Here is a 17,503-nt window from a genome sequence, read left to right as displayed (position 1 = left end):
GCCCATGCACTCCATGGCCCCTCTCTCTCTCTAGGTTACCTGCCCATGCACTCCATGGCCTCTCTCTCTAGGTTACCTGCCCATGCACTCCATGGCCTCTCTGTCTCTGGGTTACCTGCCCATGCACTCCATGGCCTCTCTGTCTCTAGGTTACCTGCCCATGCACTCCATGGCCCCTCGCTCTCTCTAGGTTACTTGCCCATGCACTCCATGGCCTCTCTGTCTCTGGGTTACCTGCCCATGCACTCCATGGCCTCTCTCTCTCTAGGTTACCTGCCCATGCACTCCATGGCCTCTCTGTCTCTAGGTTACCTGCCCATGCACTCCATGGCCTCTCTCTCTCTAGGTTACCTGCCCATGCACTCCATGGCCTCTCTGTCTCTGGGTTACCTGCCCATGCACTCCATGGCCTCTCTATCTCTGGGTTACCTGCCCATGCACTCAATGGCCTCTCTCTCTCTCTAGGTTACCTGCCCATGCACTCCATGGCCTCTCTGTCTCTGGGTTACCTGCCCATGCACTCCATGGCCTCTGTCGCTCTAGGTTACCTGCCCATGCACTCCATGGCTACTGTCTCTCTAGGTTACCTGCCCATGCACTCCATGGCCTCTCTCTTTGTAGGTTACCTGCCCATGCACTCCATGGCCTCTCTGTCTCTAGGTTACCTGCCCATGCACTCCATGGCCTCTCTGTCTCTAGGTTACCTGCCCATGCACTCCATGGCCTCTCTGGGTTACCTGCCCATGCACTCCATGGCCTCTGTCTCTCTAGGTTACTTGCCCATGCACTCCATGGCCTCTCTCTCTCTGGGTTACCTGCCCATGCAGTCCATGGCCTCTCTCTCTCTAGGTTACCTGCCCATGCACTCCATGGCCTCTCTCTCTCTAGGTTACCTGCCCATGCACTCCATGGCCTCTCTGTCTCTGGGTTACCTGCCCATGCACTCCATGGCCTCTCTGTCTCTAGGTTACCTGCCCATGCACTCCATGGCCTCTGTCTCTCTAGGTTACTTGCCCATGCACTCCATGGCCCCTCTCTCTCTAGGTTACCTGCCCATGCACTCCATGGCCCCTCGCTCTCTCTAGGTTACTTGCCCATGCACTCCATGGCCTCTCTGTCTCTGGGTTACCTGCCCATGCACTCCATGGCCTCTCTCTCTCTAGGTTACCTGCCCATGCACTCCATGGCCTCTCTGTCTCTAGGTTACCTGCCCATGCACTCCATGGCCTCTCTCTCTCTAGGTTACCTGCCCATGCACTCCATGGCCTCTCTGTCTCTGGGTTACCTGCCCATGCACTCCATGGCCTCTCTATCTCTGGGTTACCTGCCCATGCACTCAATGGCCTCTCTCTCTCTCTAGGTTACCTGCCCATGCACTCCATGGCCTCTCTGTCTCTGGGTTACCTGCCCATGCACTCCATGGCCTCTGTCGCTCTAGGTTACCTGCCCATGCACTCCATGGCTACTGTCTCTCTAGGTTACCTGCCCATGCACTCCATGGCCTCTCTCTTTGTAGGTTACCTGCCCATGCACTCCATGGCCTCTCTGTCTCTAGGTTACCTGCCCATGCACTCCATGGCCTCTCTGTCTCTAGGTTACCTGCCCATGCACTCCATGGCCTCTCTGTCTCTGGGTTACCTGCCCATGCACTCCATGGCCTCTGTCTCTCTAGGTTACTTGCCCATGCACTCCATGACCTCTCTCTCTCTAGGTTACCTGCCCATGCAGTCCATGGCCTCTCTCTCTCTAGGTTACCTGCCCATGCACTCCATGGCCTCTCTCTAGGTTACCTGCCCATGCACTCCATGGCCTCTCTCTCTAGGTTACTTGCCCATGCACTCCATGGCCTCTGTCTCTCTGCGTTACCCTCCCATGCACTCCATGGCCTCTCTCTCTCTAGGTTACCTGCCCATGCACTCCATGGCCCCTCTCTCTCTAGGTTACCTGCCCATGCACTCCATGGCCTCTCTGTCTCTGGGTTACCTGCCCCTGCACTCCATGGCCCCTCTCTCTCTAGGTTACCTGCCCATGCACTCCATGGCCTCTCTGTCTCTGGGTTACCTGCCCATGCACTCCATGGCCTCTCTCTCTAGGTTACTTGCCCATGCACTCCATGGCCTCTGTCTCTCTGCGTTACCCTCCCATGCACTCCATGGCCTCTGTCTCTCTAGGTTACATGCCCATGTACTCCATGACCTCTTGGTGGCTTGGTGGGGGGGGGGGGTGCTGGGTTAGCAGTCCATGTAGTGCATAACCTCTCTTTCTTGGGGGTGGGGGAGGGCAGAATAGATTCCCATTCACTCCACAACTTGTCTCTGGAGCGAGCAGGAGCTAAGCACCTCCTCATTCGCTCCATGGCCTCTCTATGGAGGGGGACATGTTACCTGCTCCCTCAGTCTATGTCCTCTTTCTGAAGTGGGGTGCATTGTTACCTGATCACTCACTCCAGAACTGGCCTCTTTCTGCAGAGGGAACCGGGGTGATGTCTCAGTGCATCCATTCCAGGGAACTGCGCTTGACGGCATGGTCACAGGTTTCAGTCCTGTTGCGAATGGTTAGCATTTCATCCTTCTGAGGACAAGTGAATGTGTACCGCGACTTTGGTAACGCACATGCCAACATTTTGTAACTAAAACGAGGCAGTTTTGGAAAAACAAATCGGGAGAAGTAACTTTTTGAATTGACTTACGTGGTCTGAAGGAGGCAACTAAAATAAAATTATTTTGGGCTCAAAAAATCGTGAGTCTCGCACCTGAATCGGGTTGGCATGTATATGGTAATAATAAACAACTATTATCTGTCGATAGCGCCAAGAAACCTTCTTGGGCGTGAGCATGCGCTCTTCACATACACTGCTGCCTCTTGGCCTGGACCCACCCAGTTGGCCACATTTCCTCCTTCTGGGTCTTAAGAACCAGAGCCCACGAGGTCTCCAGCTTTCCCCTGTGAGACACACAGCGCTGTTAGCTGCTCGCCTGCTGCAGCGCCCTTGATTGCATCTCACTCAAGTCTCCTCGAGGAGCTATATTGATTTCCCTTGGCACAGACAATGACAGTAGGCCTTGTCGGAGGACAGACCCAAATACAATGGCGCGGTGACATGGGGGGGGGAGCGCCCCGACCTCAGAGACGGCTTTTGAAAGCCCCGATCCAGCGTTAAATCCTCTCTGTAAGAGCCGAGCCTCAGAGCACACAAACAAAAGAAGTACGCGCCGGGCGCAGCGCCAGCCGCCTGGGGAACTGCTTCAGAGCTATTCACCTTCAAGGTCAGGTCAATGTCAGAGCGCCCTCTGAAGGCGGAAGTCAGCGGCCTGCCAGCACCGCAGCGGCCCTGCCATGGCCGGCCCCAGAAGTGAGATCTGAGGATGAGGCGCCCTCTGGCCCTGGCATGCCAGGCCCAGAAGTGAGATCTGAGGATGAGGCGCCCTCTGGCCCTGGCATGCCAGGCCCAGAAGTGAGATCTGAGGATGAGGCGCCCTCTAGCCCTGGCATGCCAGGCCCCAGAAGTGAGATCTGAGGATGAGGCGCCCTCTGGCCCTGGCATGCCAGGCCCAGAAGTGAGATCTGAGGATGAGGCGCCCTCTGGACCTGGCATGCCAGGCCCCAGAAGTGAGATCTGTGGACGGGGCGCCCTCTGGCCCTGTCATGCCAGCCCCAGAAGTGAGATCTGAGGATGAGGCGCGCTCTGGCCCTGGCATGCCAGCCCCAGAAGTGAGATCTGAGGATGAGGCGCCCTCTGGCCCTGGCATGCCAGCCCCAGAAGTGAGATGTGTGGATGAGGCGCCCTATGAAGGCGGAAGTCAGCAGCCTGCAGTGCCCCTGGCATGCCAGACCCCAGAAGTGAGATCTGAGGATGAGGCGCCCTCTGGCCCTGGCATGCCAGGCCCCAGAAGTGAGATCTGTGGACGGGGCGCCCTCTGGCCCTGTCATGCCAGCCCCAGAAGTGAGATCTGTGGACGGGGCGCCCTCTGGCCCTGTCATGCCAGCCCCAGAAGTGAGATGTGTGGATGAGGCGCCCTCTGGCCCTGGCATGCCACAATTTAGGGCAGAAGGGGCACATTACCTCGACACGTTGTCATTTGTACACATTGAGACTGGGCACAGGTTTCCCCTCATTCGCACCAGACGTACAGGTAGGCACGGCTTCCGGCAGGTGACCAGTTACCCTCCGCAAAGGGTCGCCACTGCGCGGCGGGACGTGTGCAGCGTTTTTAGTAACTTTTGATCCGCTCGAGCTGGAAACACGACATGTTTTGAAGATCTCCCGATGATGGATTGCGTGACAAGCGAGGGCGCGCAGCTATGAGTACAATTCTGCGGGGCCACATAACTCCAGTGGCGCTGGTCTGTAGTTAGGGAGGTGGTGAGTGGACAGACACGCGTCGTGACGAAGCTTGCAGGAGTGAGGACGGGCGCCTTTCCCTTCGAGGCTCTCCCATCACGGTAGCCCATAGTTACAGTTCGGTTTTGTGTGTTGTGTGAGTCGCCAGAAGCTCCCGGCCAGCTGCGTATTTACTGGTACACACGGTGGCGTGCTCGTGGCTGGGCAAAGCTATCAACCAAACTTGTATAGAGCTGCAAATCACCCGTGAGGGTCTCGAGGCGCTGGAGCTCTCGTGAGCTGCTGCTGTATGGAGCTGTGATCATTCGAACAGATGTCCTCTGAGGAGCTCTGATGGAGAATAAACATGCGCCAGGAGTTACTTTTAGTCTATTCCACGTGGGCTTTGATGCCACTAAACCACAAGCAGTAATATTTTGCGCACAGTTGTAATGCTCATGTGTGCTGTGTACCACTGCAGTGCTCGGAGACTGCTAGGATCCAGACATGGCTGAGTGCACTCACTGGGTGGATGCTGCCAGGCTCTGTTCTCTGCGGGATCCTAGCCAGGGCTCTCTCTTCAGCTTTGCATAATTTATGCATCACTCTACGCTTCTGAGGGGCTGAGTTTGCATGCAGATGTGAGCTGGCAGGCCTTCCAGGGTGAACTGGTAGTCTACCCAGGGGGTGTGCTTGAGCAAGCTGGGTCTATTTCATGGAAGCGTACCAGAATGGGCACCAGACTGATCTAGGCTGGCACGAGGCAGCGAGCGGCGGGTTCATTTGTGAAGAGCGCCACCCGCAGCCGATGAAGACCAGGGTTCATTCTGAGTGAGTGGGCAGAGCATGCTGGCATGCTACCAAGGGGGGCTAGAGGGAGGTACATCTGTATTGAGGGACTGTGATGACTGGGCTGGTGGTCCATCACGAGGGAGCTCGCGAGAGTGAGTTGGTGGTCCATCATGAGGAGCTCGCTAGAGTGAGCTGGGGGCCCATCACATGAGAGCCAGCTAGAGTGAGCTGGTGGTCCATCACGAGGGAGCTCGCTAGAGTGAGCTGGTGGTCCATCTCAAGGGAGCGTGCTAGAGTGAGCTGGTGGTCCATCACGAGGGAGCTCGCTAGAGTGAGCTGGTGGTATATCACGAAGGAGCTTGCGAGAGTGAGCTGGTGGTCCATCACGAGGGAGCTTGTGAGTGTGAGCTGGTGGTCCATCATGAGGGAGCTCACGAGAGTGAGCTGGTGGCCCATCACGAAAGAGCCAGCTAGAGTGAGCTGGTGGTCCATCACGAGGGGGCTCGCTAGAGTGAGCTGGTGGTCCATCATAGTTCCCTAGAGTGAGTTGGTGGTCCATCACGAGGGAGCTCGCTAGAGTGAGCTGGTGGTCCATCATGAGGAGCTCCATAGGGTGACACGAGGGAGCTTGCGAGAATGAGCTGGTGTACCATCACGAGGGAGCTCGTGAGAGTGAGCTGGTGGACCATCACAAGAGACTCAGTTAGAGTGAGGTGGTGGTCCATCACGAGGGAGCTCGCTAGAGTGACCTGGTGGTATTTCACGATGGAGTTTGCGAGAGTCAGCTGGTGGTCCATCATAAGGGAGCTTGCGAGAGTGAGGTGGTGGTCCATCACGAGAGAGCCAGCTAGAGTGAGCTGGTGGTCCATCACAAGGGAGCGTGCTAGAGTGAGCTGGTGGTCCATCATGAGGAGCTCCCTAGAGTGAGCTGGTGTCCATCACAAGGGAGCGTGCTAGAGCGAGCTGGTGGTCCATCACGAGGGAGCTCGCTAAAGTGAGCTGGTGGTATATCGCGAAGGAGCTTGCGAGAGTGAGCTGGGCGTCCATCACGAGGGAGCTTGCGAGAGTGAGCTGGGCGTCCATCACGAGGGAGCTTGCGAGAGTGAGCTGGTGCTCCATCACGAGGGAGCTTGCGAGAGTGAGCTGGTGGTCCATCACGAGGGAGCGTGCTAGAGCGAGCTGGTGGTCCATCACGAGAGAGCCAGCTAGAGTGAGCTGGTGGTCCATCACAAGGGAGCGTGCTAGAATGAGCTGGTGGTCCATCACGAGGGAGCTCGCTAGAGTGAGCTGGTGGTATATCACGAAGGAGCTTGCGAGAGTGAGCTAGTGGTCCATCACGAGGGACCTTGCGAGTGTGAGCTGGTGGTCCATCATGAGGGAGCTCACGAGAGTGAGCTGGTGGCCCATCACGAGGGAGCTCGCTAGAGTGAGCTGGTGGTCCATCACGAGGGAGCTCGCTAGTGTGAGCTGGTGGTCTATCACAAAGGAGTTTGCGAGAGTAAGCTGGTGGTCCATCATGAGGGAGCTCACGAGAGTGAGCTGGTGGCCCATCACGAAAGGCCAGCTAGAGTGAGTTGGTGGTCCATCACGAGGGAGCTCGCTAGAGTGAGCTGGTGGTCCATCACGAAGGAGCGTGCTAGAGTGAGCTGGTGGTCCATCACGAGGGAGCTCGCTAGAGTGAGCTGGTGGTCTATCACAAAGGAGTTTGCGAGAGTAAGCTGGTGGTCCATCATGAGGGAGCTCACGAGAGTGAGCTGGTGGCCCATCACGAAAGGCCAGCTAGAGTGAGTTGGTGGTCCATCACGAGGGAGCTCGCTAGAGTGAGCTGGTGGTCCAACACGAGAGAGACAGCTAGAGTGAGTTGGTGGTCCATCACGAGGGAGCTCGCTAGAGTGAGCTGGTGGTCCATCACGAAGGAGCGTGCTAGAGTGAGCTGGTGGCCCATCACGAAAGGCCAGCTAGAGTGAGTTGGTGGTCCATCACGAGGGAGCTCGCTAGAGTGAGCTGGTGGTCCATCACGAAGGAGCGTGCTAGAGTGAGCTAGTGGTCCATCACGAGGGAGCTCGCTAGAGTGAGCTGGTGGTCCATCACGAGGGAGCTCGCTAGAGTGAGCTGGTGGTCCATCACGAGGGAGCTCGCTAGAGTGAGCTGGTGGTCTATCACAAAGGAGTTTGCGAGAGTAAGCTGGTGGTCCATCATGAGGGAGCTCACGAGAGTGAGCTGGTGGCCCATCACGAAAGGCCAGCTAGAGTGAGTTGATGGTCCATCACGAGGGAGCTCGCTAGAGTGAGCTGGTGGTCCAACACGAGAGAGACAGCTAGAGTGAGTTGGTGGTCCATCACGAGGGAGCTCGCTAGAGTGAGCTGGTGGTCCATCACGAAGGAGCGTGCTAGAGTGAGCTGGTGGTCCATCACGAGGGAGCTCGCTAGAGTAAGCTGGTGGTCCATCATGAGGAGCTCCATAGAGTGACACGAGGGAGCTTGCGAGAATGAGCTGGTGTACCATCACGAGGGAGCTCCATAGAGTGAGCTGGTGGTATATCACGAGGGAGCTCGCGAGAGAGAGCTGCTACTCCATAAAGGCAGAGACTGGCGGGGAGAGTTAGCGGTCACTCCTGGGGGCCGTGGCCAGCATGATGAGGGATTCACACCTGCGTCTCCCGTCTCTTCATGAACTCGGTAGGTGCAGTGGCACCAGGGCCTGGGAAACGATGGGACCCGGCACCCCAGTTTTGGCCTCCTTGTTCTGTCCTCCCCTCGGGGCCCCGTTCCCTGGCTCACACTAGGGCCCCTGGTAACACTGGCACCCTGCCCATCTATGAGTCATTCTCTCTCCTCCACCTCTCCATTCACTCCCTCACCCCCCTCCGGTCATAGCCCCCCTCACCCCCTCCATTCAATCCCTCGGCTGCTGCAGAAAGGGGGGGGGGGGTACACATCACTCCTCGGTGTTTCCAAGGCAACAGACGTCAGAGCACGAAGCATGCAGACGTAGCCGGTCTGCTGATGGGGATGACGAGGCTGCAGCCCCCCCTCCCCCCTCCGCACCTGGGGAGGTGGGGGGGGGGGGCAATGCGGCGAGGGCGGGCCTCTGCGACAGCACGGGATTGGTGCAGGAGCCCCCCCAACACCCCCTCACCGCCCGGCCCATGCGGCTGCTGCTGGTCCATCCCTCTCTGTGCCACTGGACACCAGTGTCCCGGACTGTGACGTCACACTCAGCTACTGGAATGGACCAGTCCTCGATAATGACGTCACAAGCGACCTCTGGAACAGCAGCGTCCCCGGTCTGCGACATCACAAACCAGCTGATGGGACAGGAGCGTCTCTGTCTATGACATCACAAGCCAGCTGTTGGAACAGGGCCGTGTCTGTTTATGACATCACAAACCAGCTGTTGGAACAGGGCCGTGTCTGTCTATGACATCACAAACCAGCTGTTGGGACAGGACCGTCTCTCCGACATCACAAATCAACTTCAGGGAGAGGAGGGTCTCTATGATATCACAAACGAGCTGTAGGGAGAGGAGCGTCTCTGCCTATGACATCACAAACCAGGTATTGGCACAAGAGCGTCTCTATCTGTGACATCACAGCATGCCGTGCAATAGGAGCGCTTTCTGTCTATAACATCGCAAACAACTACAATATGACATCACAAACCAGCTGTTGGGACAGGAGAGTGTCTGTCTATGAAATCGCAAACCAGCTGTTGGGACAGGGCTGTCTCTATGACATCAGAAACCAACTGCAGGGACTGCAGTGTCTCTGTCTATGACATCACAAACCAGCCATTGGGGCAAGAGCGACGCGGTCTATGGCATCACAAGCATGTGGTGCTACAGTATGACATCACAAACAGTTAATTCAACAGGTTTGTTCCTAGCCTGTGACATCACAAACCAGCTGTTGGGACATGGCCGTCTCTGTCTATGACATCATGCACCAACTATTGGGGCAAGAGCGCCGCTGTCTATGACATCACAAGCATGACGCGCAATAGGAGCGCTTCCTGTCTATGGCATGGCCAACAGCTACAGTGTGACATCACACACAGTTAATACAACAGGTGTGTTCCAAGTCTCTGGCATCACAAACAGTTGAACATGAAATTTCTCTCTATGACATCACCGAGTAAATTGAGTTGGCTGCAGCTAATCGATGACGTCACTGCAGTAAGTTAAACGTTACTAGACCAACCAGCGCCATGCCTTGGACCAGACAGCGTTAATCGAAGGGCATTTTGGAAGCCTCCTGTGGGCGTCTCAGTGACACAAACAGTGACGCCTAATGTGTCCTGCAGGCACAGCCCACCCACGCCTGGCACGGTGGTACTGGGCACGCTGGGAGCCCGGGGTGGGTACTGCCACCCGGACCCAGGTGCCTTGTGGACTTGTAGGACATTCCAGAAGTTTATTCCGCAGTGCCAGCGTGCGTTCATGGAGCATTCACTGCCCTGCAGGGGCTGCGCCCAGACCGGTACTGGAAGGGCATGCCCTCTCCGTGCCAGCTGTGGGTTTATTCACTGTCCAGTTTGTCCTGCAGGGCTGGCCTGCTCAAGGGCACCAGAAGGACATTCATTCTGCAGTGCCTGCTGCCCTCCCAGCCGTGGGTACATTTACTGTCCAGTCTGCCCTTTAGTACCAGCCTTCGCAAAGGCAACTCAGGGGCATCCATTGTGCAGTGCCTGCTGCCCTCCCAGCCGTGGGTACATTCACTGCACCCATCGCAGTCTGCAGAAGGGAACGGAAGGGCATCCATTCTGCAGTGCCCGCTGCCCTGCCAGCCGTGGGCACATTCACTGCACCCAGCGCAGTCTGCAGAAAGGAACGGAAGGGCATCCATTCTGCAGTGCCCGCTGCCCTGCTAGCCGTGGGCACATTCACTGCACCCAGCGCAGTCTGCAGAAAGGAACTGAAGGGCATCCATTCTGCAGTGCCCGCTGTCCTGCAGGACTACTCTTCACAAGGGCACCAGAAGGGCATACAGTCTGCACTGCCGGGCCGGCCGACTGTGCCAACCATAGATGCGTTCACTGCACCCATGCAGCCTGGAGAAAGGCAAGGGAGGGGCATTCATTCTGCAGTGCCCGCTGCCCTGCCAGCCGTGGGCGCATTCACTGCACCCAGCGCAGTCTGCAGAAAGGAACTGAAGGGCATCCATTCTGCAGTGCCCGCCGCCCTGCCAGCCGTGGGTGCATTCACTGCACCTCCGGCCTGGCCGGCTGTGCAAACCGTGAGCGCATTCACCCTCCAGGGGGCGTCGGGGGCCCGCTGGGGTCCTTTTCACATCACACCCGCTGCTGCAGAGCCCCCGCCTGCTCCAGAAGGTGAGATGGCGGGGCCCCCCACAAGCACCTCCCAGGGGCGGGGACCAAAGGCCGCGGGGGCCCCAGCCCGTGAAGAAGAGTTGTTCGGCGTCCTTTAAACCAGCCAATCTCCCCGATGGTCGGCGGGCTCTTAGATGGTTTGAAAAGGGGGCACCGAACCACCTCTCCAGCGTTCTCCCGCACCCCCACACCCTGAGAGCGGGGGTCCGAGGGGCTGGGAACGAGGACGAGGTGAACGCAGCGGGAGGGGGAGCACAAGAGCCTCAGAGAGAGCTGCTGAGGAGTGTCCTTGGGGTGCCTCAGAGCTGCTGAGGAGTGTCCTTGGGGTTCCTCAGAGCTGCTGAGGCAGTGTCCTTGGGGTGCCCCAGGGCAGGGCAACCGGGAGAGCACGGGAGCCTCTCGGGAGAGCTGCTGAGGAGTGTCCATGGGATGCCTCAGAGCTGCTGAGGAGTGTCCTTGGGATGCCTCAGAGCAGCTGAGGCAGTGTCCTTGGGGTGCCTCACGGCAGGGAGACAGGGAGAGCACGGGAGCCTCTCGAGAGAGCTGCTGAGGAGTGTCCTTGGGGTGCCTCACCATGGAGACGGGGGAGAGCACAATAGCCTATTAGAGAGCTGCTGAGGAGTGTCCTTGGGGTGCCTCATAGCTGCTGAGGAGTGTCCTTGGGGTTCCTCAGAGCTGGTGAGGAGTGTCCTTGACTTGCCTCAGAGCTGCTGAGGCAGTGTAATTGGGGTGCCTCGCGGCAGGGAGAGAACAGGAGCCTCTCGAGAGAGCTGCTGAGGAGTGTCCTTGGGGCGCCTCAGAGCTGCTGAGGAGTGTCCTTGGGGGCGCCTCAGAGCTGCTGAGGAGTGTCCTTGAGATGCCTCAGAGCTGCTGAGGAGTGTCCTTGGGGTGCCTCACGACAGGGAGAACACAGGAGCCTCTCGAGAGAGCTGCTGAGGGGTGTCCTTGGGGTGCCTCACCAGGGTGACGGGGGAGAGCACAATAGCCTATGAGAGAGCTGCTGAGGAGTGTCCTTGGGGTGCCTCACGGCAGGGAGACAGGGAGAGCACGGGAGTCTCTCGAGAGAGCTGCTGAGGAGTGTCCTTGGGGTGCCTCACCAGGGAGATGGGGGAGAGCACAAATAGCCTGAGAGAGAGCTGCTGAGGAGTGTCCTTGGGGTGCCTCATAGCTGCTGAGGAGTGTCCTTGGGGTGCCTCATAGCTGCTGAGGAGTGTCCTTGGGGTGCCTCACCAGGGAGACGGGGAAGAGCACAATAGCTTAAGAGAGAGCTTCTGAGGAGTGTCCTTAGGATGCCTCAGAGCTGCTGAGGCAGTGTACTTGGGATGCCTCATGCGAGGGAGACAGGGAGAGCACAGGAGCCTCTCGAGAGAGCTGGTGAGGAGTGTCCTTGGGGTGCCTCACCAGGGGGAGTGCACAATAGCCTAAGAGAGAGCTGCTGAGGCAGTGTACTTGGGGTGCCTCACAGCAGGGAGACAGGGAGAGCACGGAGCCTCTCGAGAGAGCTGCTGAGGAATGTCCTTGGGGTGCCTCACCAGGGAGACGGGGGGAGCACAATAGCCTATGAGAGAGCTGCTGAGGAATGTCCTTTGGGCGCCTCAGAGCTGCTGAGGAGTGTCCTTTGGGTGCCTCATAGCTGCTGAGAAGTGTCCTTGGGGTGCCTCGCCGGGGAGACGGGGGAGAGCACAATAGCCTATGAGAGAGCTGCTGAGGAGTGTCCTTGGGATGCCTCAGAGCTGCTGAGGAGTGTCCTTGGGGTGCCTCAGAGCTGCTGAGGAGTGTTCTTGGGGTGCCTCGCCAGGGAGACGGAGGAGAGCACAATAGCCTAAGAGAGAGCTGCTGAGGAGTGTCCTTGGGATGCCTCAGAGCTGCTGAGGAGTGTCCTTGGGGTGCCTCAGAGCTGCTGAGGAGTGTTCTTGGGGTGCCTCGCCAGGGAGACGGAGGAGAGCACGATAGCCTAAGAGAGAGCTGCTGAGGCAGTGTCCTTGGGGTGCCTCAGGGCAGGGCAACCGGGAGAGCACGGGAGCTTCTCTCTCTCGAGCTGCTGAGGAGTGTCCTTGGGATGCCTCAGAGCTGCTGATGAGTGTCCTTGGGGTGCCTCAGAGCTGCTGAGGAGTGTCCTTGGGGTGCCTCACCAGGGAGACGGGGGGAGCACTAGAGCCTCAGAGAGAGCTGCTGAGGAGTGTCCTTGGGATGCCTCATAGCTGCCGAGGAGTGTCCTTGGGGTGCCCCAGAGCTGCTGAGGAGTGTCCTTGGGTTGCCACAGAGCTGCTGAGACAGTGTACTTGGGGCGCCTAAGAGCTGCTGAGGAGCGAGTGTCCTTGGGGTGCCTCAAAGCTGCTGAGGAGTGTGCTTGGGGCGCCTCAGAGCTGCTGAGGAGTGTCCTTGGGGCGCCTCAGTGCTGCTGAGGAGTGTTCTTGGGATGCCTCAGAGCTGCCGAGGAGTGTCCTTGGGGCACCTCAGAGCTGCCGAGAAGTGTCCTTGGGGTGCCTCAGAGCTGCTGAGGAGTGTCCTTGGGGCGCCTCAGAGCTGCTGAGGAGTGTCCTTGGGGTGCCTCACCGGGGAGACGGGGGAGAGCACAATAGCCTATGAGAGAGCTGCTGAGGAGTGTCCTTGGGATGCCTCATAGCTGCCGAGGAGTGTCCTTGGGGTGCCTCAGAGCTGCCGAGGAGTGTCCTTGGGGTGCCTCAGAGCTGCTGAGGAGTGTCCTTGGGGTGCCTCAGAGCTGCTGAGGAGTGTCCCTGGGGCGCCACAGAGCTGCTGAGGAGTGTCCTTGGGGTGCCTCAGAGCTGCTGAGGAGTGTCCTTGGGGTGCCTCACCGGGGAGACGGGGGAGAGCACAATAGCCTATGAGAGAGCTGCTGAGGAGTGTCCTTGGGATGCCTCATAGCTGCCGAGGAGTGTCCTTGGGGTGCCTCAGAGCTGCTGAGGAGTGTCCTTGGGTTGCCTCAGAGCTGCTGAGGAGTGTCCCTGGGGCGCCTCAGAGCTGCTGAGGAGTGTCCTTGGGGAGCCTCAGAGCTGCTGAGGAGTGTCCTTGGGGTGCCTCAGAGCTGCTGAGGAGTGTCCTTGGGTTGCCTCAGAGCTGCTGAGGAGTGTCTTTGGGATGCCTCAGAGCTGCTGAGGAGTGTCCTTGGGGCGCCACAGAGCTGCTGAGGAGTGTCCTTGGGGAGCCTCAGAGCTGCTGAGGAGTGTCCTTGGGATGCCTCATAGCTGCCGAGGAGTGTCCTTGGGGCGCCTCAGAGCTGCTGAGGAGTGTCCTTGGGGCGCCTCACGGCAGGGACACGGGGTTCGCAGTGGGCGGGCGGCACTTGCAGTGGGTACCGCCAAGGGCCCCCTCTGTGGTGTGGCAGCGAGTGAAGCCGAGCCGCACAGTGCGGAGTCCCTACCCAGAGCCAAAGGACCCTCGGGGAGAGGCTGAGGGAGCACCGGGCCAGGAAGGATGAAGAAACCTCCTGTGCACTGATGTTCAGGAGTAACATTGCGGTGCGCACGTGTTGATGAGACGCACGTTGATAAAACGGCGACCATTTGTATGCCAAGGGCGTCCCCCTTAGGTTGTGTCGCAGAGGAGGAGGGCGGAACGAAATAAGGGTAATTGGTGGAACGACCAGGAGCGGAGATGGTCCCTTGGCATGTCTGGGAGGGGTTTGATCTCTGATGCATGTTTATTTTTACACCCAGTTTGTGTCCCCAGAGGATCCATGTGCGTATTCAGCCCCCACGCACCGGGGCTGCCCCGTGAAAAGGGGGCATCACACTGGTTCGCATACATCGCACCAATCCTCACACACAAACACACAACATCCCTCACTCACACACAGGCGCGCGCACACGGACACACACACCTCATTACAACCCCCCACACACACCGCACATTTCTTACACCACAGAGAGGAGGGAGTGGGGGGCGCAACTGCAAGCTCCAGACTCGGAAGGAGGCTGGGGAGCCACGCTGAGGCCGCGGGGGGCTGGTGGACAGGAGCATCCCTTGTTACCACCAGCCTCCACCCCCGGAGGTGGGCAGCCTCTAGCGCCTGGGGCAGGGTCAGTAGCCTTCAGGCGAGCCTCCCTCTGCCCACCACCCGGGTCCCACTCCCTACAGCACCCGACGAAAACCCTCACCCCCCCAGAGCCCACCCACAGGCGCCGGAAGGATGAAGGCCAGAAGTACTCACTCCCAGAACTCGGTGATGGGGGAGACCTTGTCGGACAGCTGGTCGCAGGTCAGGTTGCCGAAGGTGGAGTTGGCGGAGGCGTTGGCGCAGTCCTCATGGCGGAAGACCTCCACGCACTCGGGCGTGTTCCAGGGGTGGCCGCACGTGGACCAGGGCAGGGTGGCTGTGAAGGACTTCACCAGGTAGTACACGGCCCAGGCCAGGATCATGATGTAATACGTGTTGCAGAAGAAGACGATGACCACGGAGGCGAAGCCGATGCCTGCGGAGAGAGAGAGAGCGTGGCGTCACAACACAGGCCCAAGGGGGCGCCAAGCGCTGCGAAGCAGGCCGCAGGTTCCCTGGGCTAGCGTGCAATGCTGGTGTGAGGCAGTTGGTGGGAGCCCGGGTGGAAGGGAGGTGGAGGGCGGGTGCCCTGTCCGGGTGAATGGTGGCCCCAGGGGGTTGGTCTGAGGAGACGGTCTTGGGGAGCAGGGCAGGACTCTGTCAGTGTCTGGGTGCCTCCAACTGGCCCTGTGTTATTCACTAATCTGAGGGCACTACGGAAGTCAGTCTGTGTCATCCACAGTGCTGGGTTGGAAATGCGGGGGTACTCCAGGCGCCCTCCCCCATGAGTGACCCCGGTTGTAGGTTATCCGGTACCCTGCTATTTTCTTGGCCCAGCACACAAGATAATCAGTGGGGCACTGAGGCCCAGGCTTTGTAACTGACCATGAGACGGAGAGCCTGACTCGGACGTCTGAAGGGAGCTCTGCGTGGGGCCACCGTCCGTGTCCCGGGGCTTGTACAATATGTGGTGGTGGTAGAATACTTTTTTTATGGTTGACAGTGCCACAAAGAACCTTTGTTAGGCAGAGCCTAGGCACTGCACGCATGCGCTGTCTCTGACATGCTGTAATCTACTCCTGTGGGCTTTCACCACGCCCATCACTTTCACTGGTTCCTTGGCCTGCCCTTCAAAATTCCTTTGGTTTCTTAGGTAAATGCTTAAGTTTGTCCGCCTTGCGGCTGTTTTGTTACCGTCTTGGAGACTGACCCTGTCACATGGATTGTTGCACGATCGGCCATATACCTTAGTGTCGGCACACTACTTATTTCTTGTGCGCTCCCTGGCGGTTTGTTGTTTGGGCATTTCACGGTTTGTTGTCGCTGTTTCTTTGCGATGTCTGTGCCCAACGACTAAACATATTGGAGCGTTTTACATGAGCACCAGTTGCATTAGAGAAGGAGAGGTTCATTTTTTGGTAGGCACGGGGCTAGGTGATTTGCACAGAATCACAGGATGTTGACCTGGCTCCGAAGTGGGCAGCTCAGGCCGTTAGGCCATATCCTCTCACCTAGGGTTTGCGTGCAACAGGCCTACGATTACTGTTATTACACAATGCTTTTACTCCGTCTTTGATCTCTTTCTGCAGCCTGTGTTATCCCATACGGTATTGCCTCTTGTTTTATACTTCGAGCACTGATGGCGCTTTGTTCTTGTTTAACATTCGTTTTGAAACATCAATATTTGCCGGAAGAATGGTTGAAGAAGGGGTACACTGTACATATACCAACAATTCGGAACAGCTAACAGAGAATTTTTTTTAAAAAAAGTAATTACATTTCTAGTTTAACTTTTAGCAAAGCAGAACAAGTTTTGAGCTGGAGGAGCTCCTTTGCTGAAAAAATGTTATGTATCACCTAAATCCAGGATTATAGCAACTACAATATTTTCTTGAAGTTTCGCTGCAAATTTGCCATTAACACATTCAATAACGTGTCCAAAACATTATGTGGGCTGGTCTTGTTTCAGGCATCTTTTGAAGGGTAGTGGTCCTTCTTTTCGGACACTGCGCATGTCGCCGAGTTACTTCTCAGTTAGCAAAGAAGCACACAACTGAGTTAATGAGGAAGTATGCTGGTTGTTCATTGTTTGTAAATAAATAAAGAAAGAATGTATGTGCTTCATTTTCAAGTGGCAGGTTTACTACAGGAACTCAAAATGCAGCAAATAAATCGGTTGCCTTTAATTCCCAGTTATTTCCTAACCCCACTATATCCATTTCGTTCTTAGTAACCTTTCTTCCAGTTCAGAAGATTGTTTTCTAGAGGCATCTTTGATGGCTCATGAACCAATTCACAAATGGTCAGAAATTGCTTGTATAAATGGAATTAATAGTAGCTTGTAACACAGCTTTACCTAATAGCTAATGACGATGTTCCTACTTTTGTAAAAAAAAAGAAAAAATAAAGTCCAGTTTCTTGCTGAAACTCTTCAAATAGTTTTTGTAGCGCTGTAGTTCAAGTGAAAGCATATTTACTTTTTGGTAAATCCTGTGAAGGTTTCTGGAGTTACCTGGTACATTTCCACTAAGTTCACCAAGATGCACAGATAACATAAATAATATTTTGCTATTTTTTTAATCATGTTCACTGTGTCTACATAGCACATAAAATGATCACTATTTTAAATAAAAAAAATTAAGAAGTCAGCCTGATTTCATGTCCGCACAGCAGGGCACCGGGTGAAGTTTTGCGTAGCGTCAGCCTACACTTCTATGGGCCATGATCACAAGTTGGTACCACGGTCTGTGTTTTTTTCCGCTAGATACCCCACACTCCACAGTTGGGTATTTAGTTGGCCACAGTGTACTCTGCTGCTTTTGTAAACGCGCCTGCTTGTGTGCTGTGAATTTTCAGGCGCCCACAATTCTTTGTAGCCTACCCTATGACTCTCCTTCTCGGGAACTGAGCCTCCCACATCATGAACACGACCGTGGCCCCTGACTTGTTTCTTCACAGATCAGACATCACCCCTTCGCTGGCACGTTCTTGACGTGAGGGCTACACGCGTGAACTACTTTAATAACATTTTCTGTATGGTAGCGCAGCATAGGCTGTGAGGCTCT

General features: G+C 56.8%; 1 protein-coding gene across 1 annotated transcript in view; it reads right to left on the bottom strand.

The window, feature by feature from the left end:
• Positions 1-17,503, bottom strand: part of SLC6A8 (solute carrier family 6 member 8) — a 151,527-nt gene that overhangs the window by 81,598 nt on the left and 52,426 nt on the right. Inside the window, exon 3 of the mRNA XM_069209413.1 lies at positions 14,613-14,874. Within this exon, the coding sequence (XP_069065514.1) occupies positions 14,613-14,874 (262 nt within the window). The remainder of the gene's footprint in view (positions 1-14,612; positions 14,875-17,503) is intronic.

Source organism: Pleurodeles waltl, chromosome 10, assembly GCF_031143425.1.
Source record: "Pleurodeles waltl isolate 20211129_DDA chromosome 10, aPleWal1.hap1.20221129, whole genome shotgun sequence".
In the NCBI taxonomy this organism is placed as follows: Eukaryota; Metazoa; Chordata; class Amphibia; order Caudata; family Salamandridae; genus Pleurodeles; species Pleurodeles waltl.
The sequence above is the reverse complement of the archived record's forward strand: the minus strand, read 5'-3'. Positions and strand labels throughout refer to the sequence as shown.